Raw genomic sequence first — 16,294 nt, 5'->3', positions numbered from 1 at the left:
ACTCATTTCAGAAGTGACATAATTTAATTTTCTTCATCGACAAAATATTTCATGTCCAATGTGTAAGTTTTCATTGTTTAAGTCAAAGTTTTTTTAACACAGTATATTCTTTATATCGTCTATAATCTCTATACTTTCGTTTCCATGAAAAGGCAAATATAGCCTACATTTACATACAACAAGAACTAATTGCATTGTACATGCTGTAGTTTATACATTGTTTCTTTGAAAGTTGTTGTAAAGAATTATTTGCATCACTGTATCCAGGTTCATTTAATTTTAGAAATCACTGATTATTGCCAGTGCGAATTGATTTTATGTTTACTACCACAGAAACAATTACTGCGACTCAGATAAATTCATTATGAATAGCATAAAATACTCATTGATTGAATGACATTGATCATGACTTTATAGGGGTCGCATCCATCGTTTCTACAATAAACATGACCTCATCGATTTGCTCAATGTAGATATTATACACTGCTTGCACTGTGAATATTTATGGGATTCAACACTGTAATAGTTTTCTTTCGTCTGATACAGAATACCCCATATATGTTTATTATGTCCCCGGGATTATGTCAATCATACATTGTTGAAATACCGACATGCTTGTACTTTGTCACAGAAAAAACTGAAATAAATTTCCTTCAAATCGAAGCAAAAAATACAAATGTACCCTTTAACATTTGAAATGTTGAAGACAAAATTGCTATATCTTAAGTTATTGACGAATATTTGAAATTTAAACCTCTATAAGATGTGATGTTCAGCATTTCATTTTATCATTGGTAATGATCCATATCTGACAGAGAAGAAATATTCATAATTCTCAGAAAGTGTTCGTAAATATTGTTAGATACCACTAATCGTTCCAACAATCAAGACAACAGAGACAAACAGGGAAAAAATTATGAAAATGAAAAGATATGACTTAAGTTAGTGTTAGGGAGACGGCACTGAGTTTACAAAAAAATAATTGATGTTTTAAGAAACTATAGAGGTCTCCACAGGTTTTCAATAAGGGTAGAATTCAAAACCTTGAATATGAAAGCCTCGAAATCCATGATACTTTTTCTGTGCGGTAGTTATATCTACAAAATCCAATCATGTACACGACATATAATACATGTATATTCATACATGTATATTTATATATTGGGAATTTATTTTTGTTTCCAAACAGAATTATAAGGTTATGTATAAGTGCCTCCGTTCACTGCACAATTGTAACTTGTCTTCCTAAAGACCTCCAAAAATAAATGGCACAAGTTCATGTAGTCATAAAAAAAGTCGTATAATTAACGTTATTGAACATAAAATCAGAAATACTGAATATTATATGTGAAAGGTAAGGAAATCCATTATACATATTTAAAAATTCAAAGGAAAATGTTTTCCCTGATACAAACATGTTTTTCTTGGAAATACTCAATCCCCCCCACCCCCCACACCCCAAGAAAATCTAATGGTTGCTGCCTTAATGTCAATTTATTACAGCAATAATTGTAGTTATATTAAGTATAAATGAGTACATTGTGTATTTGTATTGGCCATGTTTTAAATAGCTTATTTCAATGGCTTATGAAATATGATTGATTGTTGGTTGCTTAAGGCTTATGAAATAAAAATGACTTGTATTTAATGATTCTTTAACTTTTAAATTGGATACTAGTACTATTAGCAAACTTGTTTATACAGTGCATCAGAAGCTGTTCATTTAAAAATCCTCCCCCTTTTTATCCCCTGAAGATAAAAAAACAAGCTATACTTATTATTTTCACTAAAGAACCATTCACACTATATAACTACTATAAATTTAACGTATTTACCAGTTATACCCATTATTATATGTGAAAACAATTCTTCATTTTGTTTAATTTACATAAAAATAAATTTTCAAATATATGCTTTCAGACTTTCTGATGTTGCTTTGCTCAAATAAAAACCATAAAAAGTCATAGTTCCTCAATAAATTATAATAAGGTATATTGAAAAATTAAAGGAAAATCATCCAAACTCCAAACAAGTAACAATTTCAGGTTAGATAATTATTTACTTCCTCTTTAGTAGATGGATATCTGCTTCTCACATCAAAGATCTTTTTACCAAACATTTAAAATGGAGAAAGCTGAAATGTAAAATATATGTCTTGTTATATATGTAGCTTTCTGGGAACAAGATAATTTTCATTCAAATGTACTGCTTATTTTTGTTGGGTGTTGATGGTATTAGAGATGATTTTTGTCTCACCTTGACCGAGTCAAAAAGCGAGACATACACAAATAGGTATGCTGTTTCTGGCATCGGCAGTGTCAACAATGTATTAGTTTGTGATTAGGTCTAGTTCATGGTGAACCACTAGTGGTAGGTCAATGATTTTTGGTATGCAGTTGTATTAGCATTGGCACATCTCATTACCATGGAGATTATTTGGTCCCGCCCCCTAAGTCAAGATCTATTGACTTTGAAACTTTTCATAGTTTATATGTATTAGTTTGTGATTAGGTCAATTAATGGGGAACCACTAGTGATAGGTCAATGATATTTGGTATGCATTTTTTGTATAAGCATTGGCATATCTCGTTTTCATGGATATTATTTGCCTCCGCCCCCTTAGTCATGGTCTATAGACTTTGAAAATTTTGCTAAGTTAACATGTATAAGTTTGTGATTAGGTTAGTTCAAGGGGAACCATTAGTGGTAGGCCAATGTTAATTGGTGTTCAGTTGTATAAGCATTAGCACATCTCATTTCCATGGAGAAATTTTTGCCCTGCTTCCTCAGTCATCAGGGGTGGATCCAGCCATTTTAAAAAGGGGGGTTCCCAACCCAGAGTAAAGGGGGTTTCCAACTATATGCTCCCATTCAAATGCATTGATCGTCCCAAGAAAAGGGGGGGGGGGGGGTTTGTATCCACCACTGGTCATGGTCTATTGACTTTGAATCTTTTGCTTAGTTTACATGTATTAGTTTGTGATTAGATCAGTTTAAGATGAACTACTAATGTTAAGTCAATGTTATTTGGTATGCAAATGTATTGGCATTTGCAAGTATCGTTTCCATGGGGATTTTATGGCACCACCCCTGATCATGGTTCATTGACTTTGAACTTTTTACATAGTTTACAAGTTAATGTTTGTGGAAATCAGGAAATTTAAAATAAACCATGAATTTGACTGAAACTTTAATTTACAGACCAATTTTCAAGAGTCAAACCCTGCTTTAAAATAAAACTCCATTTTGTGAGTGATGATACATAAATAGACCCTCAAATTAATGTGGACATATAGTCATTTTAGGCAAGAAAATTGTTTAAATGAGTGTTTTTATGTTTGTATTCATGCACAATTACTACTGAGACTGCACTGTTTGGGAAAAAAGTTGTCTTTCTGGGAATAATTTTAAGCCATTTTTTTTTCAAATTGGGATTCTTCTCCAGGGGAAAAAGCCTTTATTTTCCACTAATTTAAGGCAAACAACATCACTGGTATTTGTTATGCAGTTGTATTAGCATTGACACATCTCATTCCATGGAGATTGTTTAGCCATGTACCTTCAGTCATGGTTCATAGACTTTAAATACTTGTATTACTTACATGTGAAAGTATTGCTATTTTAATTTCAACATTTGCATTATCAAAATTACAAAAAGGCGAGACATATCTCTGTGATAACAGTTTATTTAACATGATAAAATATCTATAAACACCTAGCTTATTAAGGTCACCTGGTGCTGTGATTTTATTATTTTATTTATTTTTTAAATTCAGGTATTACAAGCCATCAATGAAAATACAGACATAGCCTATACCATTGCAGCTGAAGCTGCTGGAGGTATTGTGGCAGCACGAGACTTTGTTAATCTACGAAGATGGGGAGAGAGAAATGGACAATATCTATCTTTAGTTACACACACAACTTTCTCAGGGATGCCTCATCAGAAAAAATATGTCAGGTATAATAGTAATTTGTATAATATAATTCAGAAATTTTTGCTTTGTTTTAATACCCAGATACCTGAAAGTTCATAACTGAAAGATTGCACTTATGTTGAAGTTGTGCACCTGCTTATAAGAATGTTTGGAAGAATTTTTATCTTATTTTTCCAGACTTGGGACCGTAGTAATTTTTCAGCAACTTTATGAAATAACTGTTTTGTGTAATCAATTTTAAATCCTCCTGCCAATTTTCAACGCCTGAAACTCGGCTGTTTGAACTTTGAGATATTTTTAAAGAAAAAATCTTATTCCCATCTATGTAATTGCAAATATGTTATAAACATTATAAATTGATCAGTTACAATAACTGTAACACTGCCATTTTAGACTTTGATCAATATTAAAGTATATCTGGGATAAAAACATATGTTGGAGAAGATTTTATATAACCCTTTTTATATGACATGGTAGAACTTTGGAAAATTGATTTATAACTAAGAATTTTAAATACTTATAATTTTTGAAATAAATTGTTGGTTCTTAAATTTCCATTTTTTTTTAAATGATTTTTTTGGGGGGAGGGAGACGAAAGTATTCCTCTAAAAAAAAACCTCAGGGGTTCAGAATACTAGCTATAGATGACACAGGTATAATTATATTTTTAGCATGTAGCTTAAAATCAGACTCAGATTTTAAAATGACAACAGGTGTAATTATTCTTGAAGTGAACCAGGGTGATTGTTTTCCAAATGGTTATTGTCCCCTACGAACTTATTACCAGGGTTTGTTCAATCTCTATGTTTTCGTCCATCTGGTCTTGTTATTAATATTGCTCTTTGCAAGATTTTTATGAAACTTTGTCATAGGTTTATATCAGCAATGTCTTATGTTACTTTGAAAATCAGTGTCTATCAATTATTTTTGAAAGAGTTATGCCCCTCAGGAAACATTGATAACATGAAAATTGCATCTTTAGTGGTCTAACCCTGCCGCATTTTTGTGCCTGTCCCAAGTCAGGAGCCTCTGGTCTTTGTTAGTCTTGTATGATTTGTATATGAATGCAAAACAAATTTTTGTGATGGTATAATGGTATGAAGTCGTCGTTGTCTGTGTTGTCAGCATCGTCTGCTTCATCGTCTGAAGACATTGGCTTCCTGACAATAACTTTAGTTTAAGTCAATGGATATCTATGAAACTAAGAATGTTTAATACCACAAAAAGAAGGTTGGGATTGATTTGGGGATGATGGTCCCAACAGTTTAGGAATTATGGACCCAAAAGGGGCCCAAAACAAGCATTTTTCTAGTTTTATTAAAAAAACTTGTGTATTGGTATTTTGATTACTCTGAAATTGTACCACAATGTATAATACCACCTTTGGCTGTTGTCTGCTGTATAGTCAGATTGTTGTCTCTTTGACACATTCCACATTTTCATTCTCAATTTTATAATAGGTTTATATCAGCAAATTCATGGTAGATTTGAAAATCAATGCCTAATAAATATCTTTAAAAACTGTAATGCCCCTTGGAAACAACAATTTTATGGAAAATTGCATTGTAATTGCTCTCACGTATATAATTCTTGCCAAATTTTTATGAAACATATATGATCAAAGGTTGATATTTGCAATGTCTTGGACAAGTTCTAAAATCAATCAATTATTTTTTAAAGAGTTATGCCCCTTAGCAACATTACTTATATAGAAAATTGCTTCATTAGTGCCCTAATGTGTACTATTCTTGACATATTTTGTGAAACTTTTTCATAGGTTCATATCAGCCAAATCATCAAAGTTAAAAAATCAATGCAGATCAATTACTTTTAAAAGAGTTATGCGGCATAATGCCCCTTGGAAATGTTGATTTTATGGGAAAATGATATTGTTATCACTCTCATGTGTACAATTCTTCCCAATTTTGTATAAAAAAAAATATATTGAAGGTTAATATCATAAATGTCTTTGACACTTCGAAAATAAGTGCTAATCAAATATTTTTAAACAGTTATGACCCTTGGAAAAATTAGTTATGACAGAAATTGCATGGCATTAGCTCTGAATATAAACAAGAAGATGTGGTTTGATTGCCAATGAGATAACTCTTCATAAGAGATCAAATGACATAGAAATAAACAGCTAAAGGTCATTGTACCACCTTCAACAATAGGCAAAGCCCTTACTGCATAGTCAGCTATAAAGGCAGCAAAATCCCAAATGTAAAACAATTCAAATTAGAAATCTACCTGCCTAATTAATGTAGAAAAAATGAATGAAAAATATATATGTAACCCAGCTACAAACGACAGTCCCTGAGTTACAGACTTCTGACTTGGGAAAGGCACATACATATAGAATGTGGCGAGGTTGAACATGTTAGCTGGATCCCAATCCATGATTTCTCTTAAATAATCAGAACCAAAAAAAAAGTTGGGCTAAAGATTGCATTTCATGCAATCAAAACCGTATGTTACAGACTTCATATCTAAATCTTCCAAGGGTTATCACTACTTTTGAGATACACACAGTATATAGTGCATTGATCATAACATTATAAATTTTCTATCCATGAACTTTATCAGAAATTTATCAATGAAATATTTGCTCAGATAATCAAGTCACAAAATGATGTCATACATGTACTTGTCAAGAAAATAATATAACTTTTGCAAGGTGCAGGAATTTAAATATCAAAGATGTCATATTGAATTGTTATTTAAGTCATCTAAAAAGTAGGAGTTTAATCTTCATTTGTTCAGAAATGTAGATGAATCAACTACAACCAATGCTTTATACAATGCAATATTTAATTTTACTTCCCACTGTTAAATGAAGCAATCTTACCACCCTTCAATGCTAACAAGCACTTTGATTAGTTGGATAAATAAAATATGTGCAACAAAGGGAACATAAAAACTCTGCGCTTTTGTTTGATTATTTACAGCCATTGCAACATTGAATTTTTATTATTTTAGACAATGTATATGTTTTTGTCTTTCATGTGCAACTATTTCCAACAGTTTATAAGATACTTATTTCAACCTGCCTGTTAGAAAAGTTACTTTATTTTCTTAGTGATATTTTGAGGTTGTTTATTTTAAGTTGAAATTATTGGCAAATATTTATTCCTTGGAAAGATTATTTATACTGTTAATATTACTGTTTTTCCTGTTTTCAGAGGTGAAAATGGTTCCGGAGGATTTTTATTTGTACCTATACCAAATGAGCAACATAAATGTCAATTTTTATGGTATCTCAATACAAATCTAAAGGTAAGTGAAGAAAAATATATGATAATTAAAAAGTCAATTGTTCATGAACAATTGAAAGGTTTTTTCTTTCATTAATTGCCTTCTTAGTTAAAAAAAATATAGGGTTTCTAAGGACTTTTATGTTCATAACAAGTGGTTGCTAAGGAAAAAATTCGTTCCTAAGGATAAAAATATTACTACCAGTATTAAATGTCATATGTACTATTCATAGTATTTAAAGTTAAACAAATAAGTGATTGCTAAGGACTTATATTTCGTTGCTAAGGACAAAACTGGCATTTCCAGTATTAAAATTTCATATTTATATTATTTATAGCCTAAGTTCAAAAATATTTGGTTGCTAAGGTATTTTATGCTGTTGCTAGGGACTTGACCTCTGACCTTGACCTAATTTTGTAGATTTTATTTTGCTGAACATTTTTGCAATTCAAAAGTTTATTTCTATCTCTAACCACTTTTGAGTTATAAGCAATCAATCATCATTTCAGACCCCAAAAACAGTTTTAGTGCCTTAGTTCCATAACAGCTGGTCCAATAATTTTGAGCCTAACATAATAACTGTAGATCTCAACAAGACACACATTTTTACCGTTACATTTTATAAGCCATCTTTTAAGGTTATTGAGTAAATCTGATAACAAGCTGTGGTCAAAATCTAGGTCATGACCTTGATCTTTGATCTTAGGTCAATTTTCATGGTCACATGAATTGATGATCAATGGTGATGATCCTAGGTGGCTACAACTTACGGTTTCTGAGTTTTAGTGGCCAACAGACATTGGTTAATTTTCAAAGGGGCATAACCCTACCAATGAGTCATTGAATCTTTTCGATCCAAATGTAACGAAAAACCAGGGTCTGTTTCTGAACAAATTCCTCCCTTTGTTTTTTAGCTCACCTGGCCTAAAAGGCCATGTGAGCTTTTCTCATCACTTGGCTTCCGTCGTCGTCGTCGTCGTCATCTGTCGTCGTTAACAATTTTTCAAACATCTTCTCCTCTGAAACTATTCAATGGATTTTAATGAAACTTAACATGATTGTTCCTTAGTATATCCTGCACAAAATGTGCGCTTCGATTTTTGATCCGTCAAAAAACATGGCCGCTGTTACTTAAAATAGAACATAGGGGTCAAATGCAGTTTTTGGCTTATATCTCAAAAACGAAAGCATTTAGAGCAAATCTGACAAAGGGTAAAAATGTTCATTAGGTCAAGATCTATCAGCCCTGAAATTTTCAGATGAATCAAACAAACCATTGTTTGGTTGCTGCCACTTAATTGGTAATTTTAAGGAAATTTTGCAGTTTTTGGTCATTATCTTGAATATTATTATAGATAAAGATAAACTGTAAACAGCAAAAAAGATCAGCAAAGTAAGATCTACAAATAAGTTAATATGACCAAAATTGTCAATTGACCCCTTAAGGGGTTATTGTCCTTTAATGACAATTTTTCACAATTTGTTCATCATATTTGCTAACTTTTAAAAATCTTCTCCTCTGAAACTACTGAATGGATTTGGTTAAAACTTAGCATGATTGTTCCTTAGATTATCCTGCACAAAGTGTGTGCTTTGATTTTTGATCCGTCAAAAAACATGGCCGCCGTTACTTAAAATAGAACATAGGGGTCAAATGCAGTTTTTGGCTTATATCTCAAAAACGAAAGCATTAAGAGCAAATCTGACATGGAGTAAAAATGTTCATTAGGTCAATATCTATCAGCCCTGAAATTTTCAGATGAATCAAACATCCAATTGTTGGGTTGCTGCCACTTAATTGGTAATTTTAAGGAAATTTTGCAGTTTTTGGTCATTATCTTGAATATTATTATAGATAAAGATAAACTGTAAACAGCAAAAATGATCAGCAAAGTAAGATCTACAAATAAATCAATTTAACCAAAATTGTTAATTGACCTCTTTAGGAGTTATTGCCCTTTAAAGACTTTTTTCACAATTTGTTCATCATGTTGACTTACTTTTAAAAATCTTCTCTTTTGAAACTGCTGTATCAATTTCAGCCAAACTTAGGCTAAATGAGTTTCAGAGTTTCAGAGTATCTAGTATAAATTTTATATTTCATTTCCTTGTATGTCAAGAAACATAGCTCCTATGGCTAAAATAGAACATAGGAGAAAATGATTTTTTTTTGCTTTTGAAGAAATAGGACGATTCAAAGAACATTTAAATAAATTGAAAAGCCAAAATAATCATTGATGAGAGATTTAACCAAAAAAATTCAGGTGAGCGATTCAGGCTCTTGAGAGCCTCTTGTTTCTACATATTATGGTTATAGAGTTAGAATGATAACAAGGTTTTCAGTGTTAGGGGAGATAACCGCTATAAAGGAAATGTTAAGGGGTCGTGCCCTCACCACAAGATAGCTTTTGGTCAACCAATACTAGATACCTAATATCATTTCAACATGTCGCATACTTTTTTGGGGGAAATTTCGTTAAAGTTTGGTGGAAAGATTAATAATAAAAATTAAAAACCAATTGTTCAGAGAACAATTAAAGGTCTTTCCATCAAAAAACATGTATTTTGATATGAAAGTAGTAAAATTTGGTTGAAAATGTCATTTCCAGTGTCAAATGATAGCTCAAAACGCTGATTCCAAATATATATGGTTTCTATGATATATTTTTTAAATAACAGAGATAATTTGTTACTTCCATTTTGAAGAAATGTTTCTTTTGGTATAAAGATAACTTGACACTGATTCCAAAAATATCTCGTTTTAAATACTTTTATATTAATAAAGTACAAAATTAGCTACTTCCGGTTTACACAAGGCCACTCCGGGTTGGCTTTTCCAAGGTTAAATGGCTTGAAACCTAATGCAAAAAGTCCCATGGCTTTATCATGTATACATATGAGGTAAAAGCAAAGGTCAACATCTAGAACGTCAATTTAACCTATGACCTTGAGCTCCATTTCAAGGTCATCAACCAAGGACCTCAAATAAAAAGACCCTAGGTCTTTATTATATTTTGTTCATGTCACCATATGCATATTTTTAAATAAAAGAGGGGAGAAAACTCTAATTTGAAGTAAGTGTACCCTTTAAACCAATATGTATGTGTTACGACATTTCGCAATTAACATTTTAGTAAAAATATGTCGTCAATATTTTATATCGGTTTTGAAAAGAGGTGAAAATAATCCACAATCCAAATTTAGAGATGACCTTGACCTTTGACCTTGACCCTATTTTCTTTCTTTTTTTGGACCAAGGACCTCAAATCAAAAGAACCTAGGTCTCTCACTAATGGTTTACCAATTACAATTACATTTTACCTGTTTTAAATAAAAAAGGGGAAATAACTCTCATATGGAGTTTCCAGACCACTTCCGTCAAAATTATATTTAAGATTCTGAGGATATAACGAGCATATTGGTGAAATAAATTTGGTGTAATCTTTAATGGTTGTGAAGGAGATTTGTACACACAAAAAAACAGTGTTTGGGGAGATAACTCTTACAATAAAAAGTGTTCAGATTAACAGGGTCAGTTTCAAAATCATAATAACAGTTCGATATCATACGCAAAAAATCTAAGCGACATCTTGCGAAACAAAAAGGTGCCGTCAGAAAAAAGTGGCAGAAGAAGAAAAAATAATAATAATTAAAGTCTTTCCACATAAAGAAACTTTGATAAGATGATAGTTTCTTCATACTTATGCGATAAATAATGGTTTAATTAAATTTTTGAGTGATGTAAGGGAGATAAGATGCTACTTTCGGTGAAATGAATGTTTCTTCCGGTCTCATATGATAGCTTTTTTCACACTGATTCCAAAAATATATAGTTTCTATATACTTTTGTATGTAGAATGGGAGATAACTGGCCACTTCCGGTTTTTTGGGAGTCATTTTTAGTGTTCAATTATCACTTTATGTATCTATATGACAAAATTCATGGATTATGAGTACTTTTATATGAAAAAATTGCAAAAAAGGCTACTTTCGGTTTTCTCAAGGTCACTTCCGGTAGTCATTTTTCAAGGTCATTTGTCATCTTACCTTTTGTATAAGGTCAAATGCCTTTATAATGAACTTAGTTGAAGTTATAATCAAATAACCTCATATCAAGACATTTCAGGGGCACCAACTCCTATAAGATGCCATTAAATTGTATAATACTATATGAAGCATATCTCCATTACAATATTAAAGCAGACATTTTGCACTTGTTCTTTTATATGTATCTTTTAAGGTGTCAGAGAAAATACAAAAACAAGCAAAAGTCACAATTGAGAACTTGACCTTGACCTTTGTCCTTGACCTCATTTTCTAAGTTAGTACCTAGGGGCCTCAAATAAAAACATTCCAGGGTTATATGGTTAATTGTTTATGGGTTAAAAAAACATACCAACAAATTTATTTTGTAAAGGTAGATAACTCCTATAAAATTTCATCGAATCGCTTCGCTCTAAATGAGCAAAAAATTACTGAGGATGTAACCAACAATTTGTAAAAGGAATTTTGTCGCTATCTTTTTTGGTAAGGAAGGAGATGCACACAGATGATAAACAGTGAATAAGGAGATAACTCTTACAAAGAAAATGATTTGCCTTAACAGGGTGAAATTTAAAAGCACATAAACTATAAGATACCATATGAGAAATATCTAAGCGACATATTGTGAAACAAACATTTATCGCAAGAACAAAATTTGGTGGAAGAAAAAAACAACTTTCTCCTAAATGAATGTAAACTAATGTGGTCTCTGGGGGGAAGTTGTCTCATTGGTAATCATTAGTTATAGTCCATCAGCTAGTTCTCAAAAGCGCGCTAGTTAAGGAGTTTGTGTTACACCCCAGGGTACCGCGATTTTTTTTGATAGAATTCAACTTCATTATCGTATTGATAAAATACAAGGTGTTAGACTAAAAAAAAAGTGTCCAAAAGAGGATTTAAAACGTCCCTTCCAATGGTCCCCTCATTTAGCAATCACGACTAATTAATTTTCAATTAATTTTTTTTATATAAAGTAATTAAAAAAAAAATAAAGTCTAGGTTTGAACAACTAAAATAGATACAAAACTATCCTATTAAATGTAACTCGGAAGATTTTTTGTTTAAAAAAATGTTTTTTTACATTACAAACAATTCGATTTTTTTGGGTTCAATTTAAGGCATATTTTCTCCTCTCATAAAGAAATTCGTTATAGAATTACCCGTTTTAGTTAATTAAACTTGAGAATTAATCATTATGCAATGTTTAAATCATTTGCACTATTTATATAGCGTCTAAAATATGAATTATTTAATAAAATATATAAACGTGCAAATACACGTGAAATACCGGAAATCATCAAATTACCGTCTTTGATTCAGTATACAACATGTACAATGTATTCACACATAAGCATTATCAATTTGCAACTGAAAACAAATATTTATTGTCGATTCATGATGTTTTTGTGAGACAAATTATTTTATAAAGTTAATGTGTAACGAAATATTTATGAAAAAAACCCAAATTAAGGTGATTTTTTTTTGCGTTCAGAAAAGGTGCACTCTTTTGAACTCAATAAAGGTGTGCTTGAGAACATCTTGTGTTTTAGCTATGTAGTGATTGAATTAAGATTGTTAAGTCATTCAATCGAAAAACATCGCTGTGAACGAACGTCAAATAGTCAGTTGTTGGATTTGGCAATACTTTTTACTTTTTTAGGTTTCTTTTGGCTTTGTTGGTTTCAGTTTAAATAAAGATTCTGATAAACGTTGGTTAACCCTGAAACATCCGCCCAAAAAGAACTCAGAAAAACTCGAATGAAGCGAGATGAAACTGATGTTTTGAAATTGTTTCAAACAGTGCAAAGCTGGCCAATTCCATTATAACATCTTATCAGTTATATAGCTTTTTCTCGGGTTCTGTTGCTTCTTTGGAATTAATGTGCGACCTTCTTTACGCGTATGAAAAGGAAAAATTTGCTTCAGAAATTTTCATTACGGAACGGCTAATTTAAGTCAACCGATATCTTCAAAACACTCAAAAGAAAATCATTGCTTTCATTTTTAAAAAAGGAAATAAAAGGCTAGCTGTTAATGGCTGATAAGAACAACAAAACATTGAGAGCAGATGAAAAAATGTCGCCTGCTTGTCATAGCCCAGACAAGATAGTTGGTTATGCGATAGGTTCTCCAGTTCGAATTAGGTCCTCTTCCAATGTCTCTTGCGATCTTCGATGGTACACATGTAATGAAAAATTAAAATCTGTCCTGGGTGGTCTTTTAGAAAAGGCTCATTCCTAAGGAAAGCATGTGGATATTTGATGACATGGCAGTTATTCAAACCATTACTAGGATACCAAGCACTTTTTTCGATTTGGCAATTATTATTTTAAAAACCATCCTTTTAGTTTCGAAAAGTGGTCCCGCATTGATTTTGTCATGGATTAGTATCCCACAATATTCATAAAGAAATTAGAACGCCAGGTCCTTGGGAGGGCCAATCATTACGATAAGTTCTAAACCTTCACAATCGTGTTCTTGTGAATGGAAGAAATGTTTATTTGGGGAAACAAAGTAGTTTTTGTTGAATTCTTTGGTTTTGAAAAGAGTAAACAATCCTATAGATTTGCACTTGAATGTATTGATTTATTTGTAGTATATGCCACAAAATATATGTTGAAAATGAAATAGCGTAAAATGGTTTTAGCTTATAATCAAACAGGAAGAAGCTGATAAAAAAATGTTCCTTAATGCAAAAACATGCATCTGACTAAGGTTACGACTCCATTGTTAAAAAAAAACCTTCTGACACTGATGTGGAAGTATTGGCTTACTATTTTCACAGTTGCATATCAATTCTAACATTGTAAGTCTGACAGATACATCTTCCAAATGCAGAATATTTGTAGATAACTGCAAGGATTTCACGCCAATACAGGTTGTGATTCAGTCAGTGTTTTGTCTGGTAAAAAAAAAGCAAAGCAAAGCATTCGGCTTTTGGACACGTTATGTGGAGTTTTCAGAAGGTCTATTCCATCTTGGTGAAACCTTTGAAGTGGTTGGCGAAGAGTTGTCAAAACACTCGAGAGGTTTTCGTGTTCTATATATGGCTACGAACTTAAAATATCAATGTTTTGAAATGCAAAAAATGCAATGTTAAAGCACATCAAACAAGCCAACTTTCAGACAAAGATTTGGAAATCTGCTCTTAAACACAACACTGATCTGTTTCCAAACAACTATGGTTGGGTTGGTTAGAGCGCTTTTATCAGTATCAATTTGCTAGGCCAACCACCAGCGTTAAATGCTTTGATAATTATTAAGTGCTGTTCATGTAAAGCTGGTTGTGCCAAAAAAGATGTTCATGTGTTCAACAAGGTTTATTCTGAACAGATAGCTATTTGTTGATATAATCATTATCAAATTGTTGATATTGCTAACGATGACGACGAAGATGATGGAAATGATGATAATGATAATTCGGTAGATGCAGGTGACCAAACTGCTGATGAGTCTATGGATTGCGTGATCTTAAAATGTGGTGATTCGGTTGTTATTTTTTTTTAAATTGAAATCTAGAAACCCCGACAGTTTTGTGTGTTTTAATATGCGAGTTATTTCATGAATGTGATGTATAAATTTGTGACAGAATCGTGCATTTTTGGTTGTTATGTTTGTGTTTGTCGTTGATTCTATGTTTTTGTTACTTACCTTTATTTTTTTTTCTTCAACAGCCTTTATATACGTTTCAATGTGAAAAATATAACATTTTATCAAGAAAATTAGTACGTATGCTTCTTTTCATTCAAAATCATGACTTTTGGAAATTACCTTCCCCCTTTTTTTCTTTGTCCTCTACGATTTAAAAATTAATTAGAAATTAGCATGCGTTTTAATAAGATATCATGTGTTCCATCTAATAAAAAGTATAGTACTGAATATTTGGTTATTTTTACATTTTTCTGTAAATATGTGCAAAACAAAATTTTTGATATACCCTTAAATAAGTCCCCTTTTGGACACTTTTTTCAAAAGTCTAACACCTCTTAAAATATTCTTCAGATATTACTCTTTAAATTTATACAAAAAAAAATGCGGTACCCTGGGGTGTAACACAGAACTGAATTTTTGCCCTACCAGCTGTCAGATGGACTACTAGCTTTGACATGCTATTTGCATTTTGTACGAACTTGTAGGAAAAAAACCAAGGAACATTTTGCCTTGGAAGTTTCACATTCCATTTTTATACGACCGCAAAATTTGAAAATTTTTTCGTCGTATATTGCTATCACGTTGGCGTCGTCGTCTGCGTCGTCGTCGTCGTCGTCGTCTGAATACTTTTAGTTTTCGCACTCTAACTTTAGTAAAAGAGAATAGAAATCTATGAAATATAACACAAGGTTTATGACCACAAAAGGAAGGCTGGGATTGATTTTAGGAGATTTGGTCCCAATATTTTAGGAATAAGGGGTCAAAAATGGCCCAAATAAGCATTTTCTTGGTTTTCGCACTATAACTTTAGTTTAAGTAAATAGAAGTCTATGAAATTTTAACACAAGGTTAATGACCACAAAAGGAAGGTTGGGATTGATTTTGGGAGTTTTTGTTTTAACTGTTTAGGAATAAGGGGCCAAAAAAGGGCCCAAATAAGCATTATTCTTGGTTTTGCACAACAACTTTAGTATAAGTGAATAGAAATCAAAGAAATTGAAACACAAGGTTTATGAACACAAAAGGAAGGTTGGGATTGATTTTGGAAGTTTTGGTCCCAACAGTTTGGGAATAAGGGGCCCAAAGGGTCCAAAAATAAACTTTGTTTGATTTCATCCAAAATTGAATAATTGGGGTTCTTTGATATGCAGAATCTAACTGTGTATGTAGATTTTTTATTTATGGTCCCGTTTTCAAATTGGTCTACATTAAGGTCCAAAGGGTCCAAAATTAAACTTAGTTTGATTTTAACAAAAAATAAATCTTTGGGGTTCTTTGATATGCTGAATCTAAAAATGTACTTAGATTTTTATACGACTGCAAATTTTGAAAAAATTTTCGCCGTATATTGCTATCACGTTGGCGTCGTCGTCGTCGTCCGAATACTTTTAGTTTTCGCACTCTAA

The 16,294-nt window shown here is 31.8% G+C and overlaps 1 protein-coding gene across 4 annotated transcripts in view; it reads left to right on the top strand.

Moving 5' to 3' along the window:
* Positions 1–16,294, top strand: part of LOC134708037 (steroidogenic acute regulatory protein-like) — a 116,392-nt gene that overhangs the window by 81,529 nt on the left and 18,569 nt on the right. For all 4 annotated transcript variants that reach the window (XM_063568289.1, XM_063568286.1, XM_063568287.1 and 1 more), the window contains exons 12-13: positions 3,777–3,961; positions 7,121–7,214. In XM_063568289.1, the coding sequence (XP_063424359.1) occupies positions 3,777–3,961; positions 7,121–7,214 (279 nt within the window). The remainder of the gene's footprint in view (positions 1–3,776; positions 3,962–7,120; positions 7,215–16,294) is intronic.

This window comes from Mytilus trossulus, chromosome 2, assembly GCF_036588685.1.
Source record: "Mytilus trossulus isolate FHL-02 chromosome 2, PNRI_Mtr1.1.1.hap1, whole genome shotgun sequence".
NCBI lineage: Eukaryota > Metazoa > Mollusca > Bivalvia > Mytilida > Mytilidae > Mytilus > Mytilus trossulus.
This window is presented reverse-complemented; position numbering and strand designations above follow the sequence as displayed.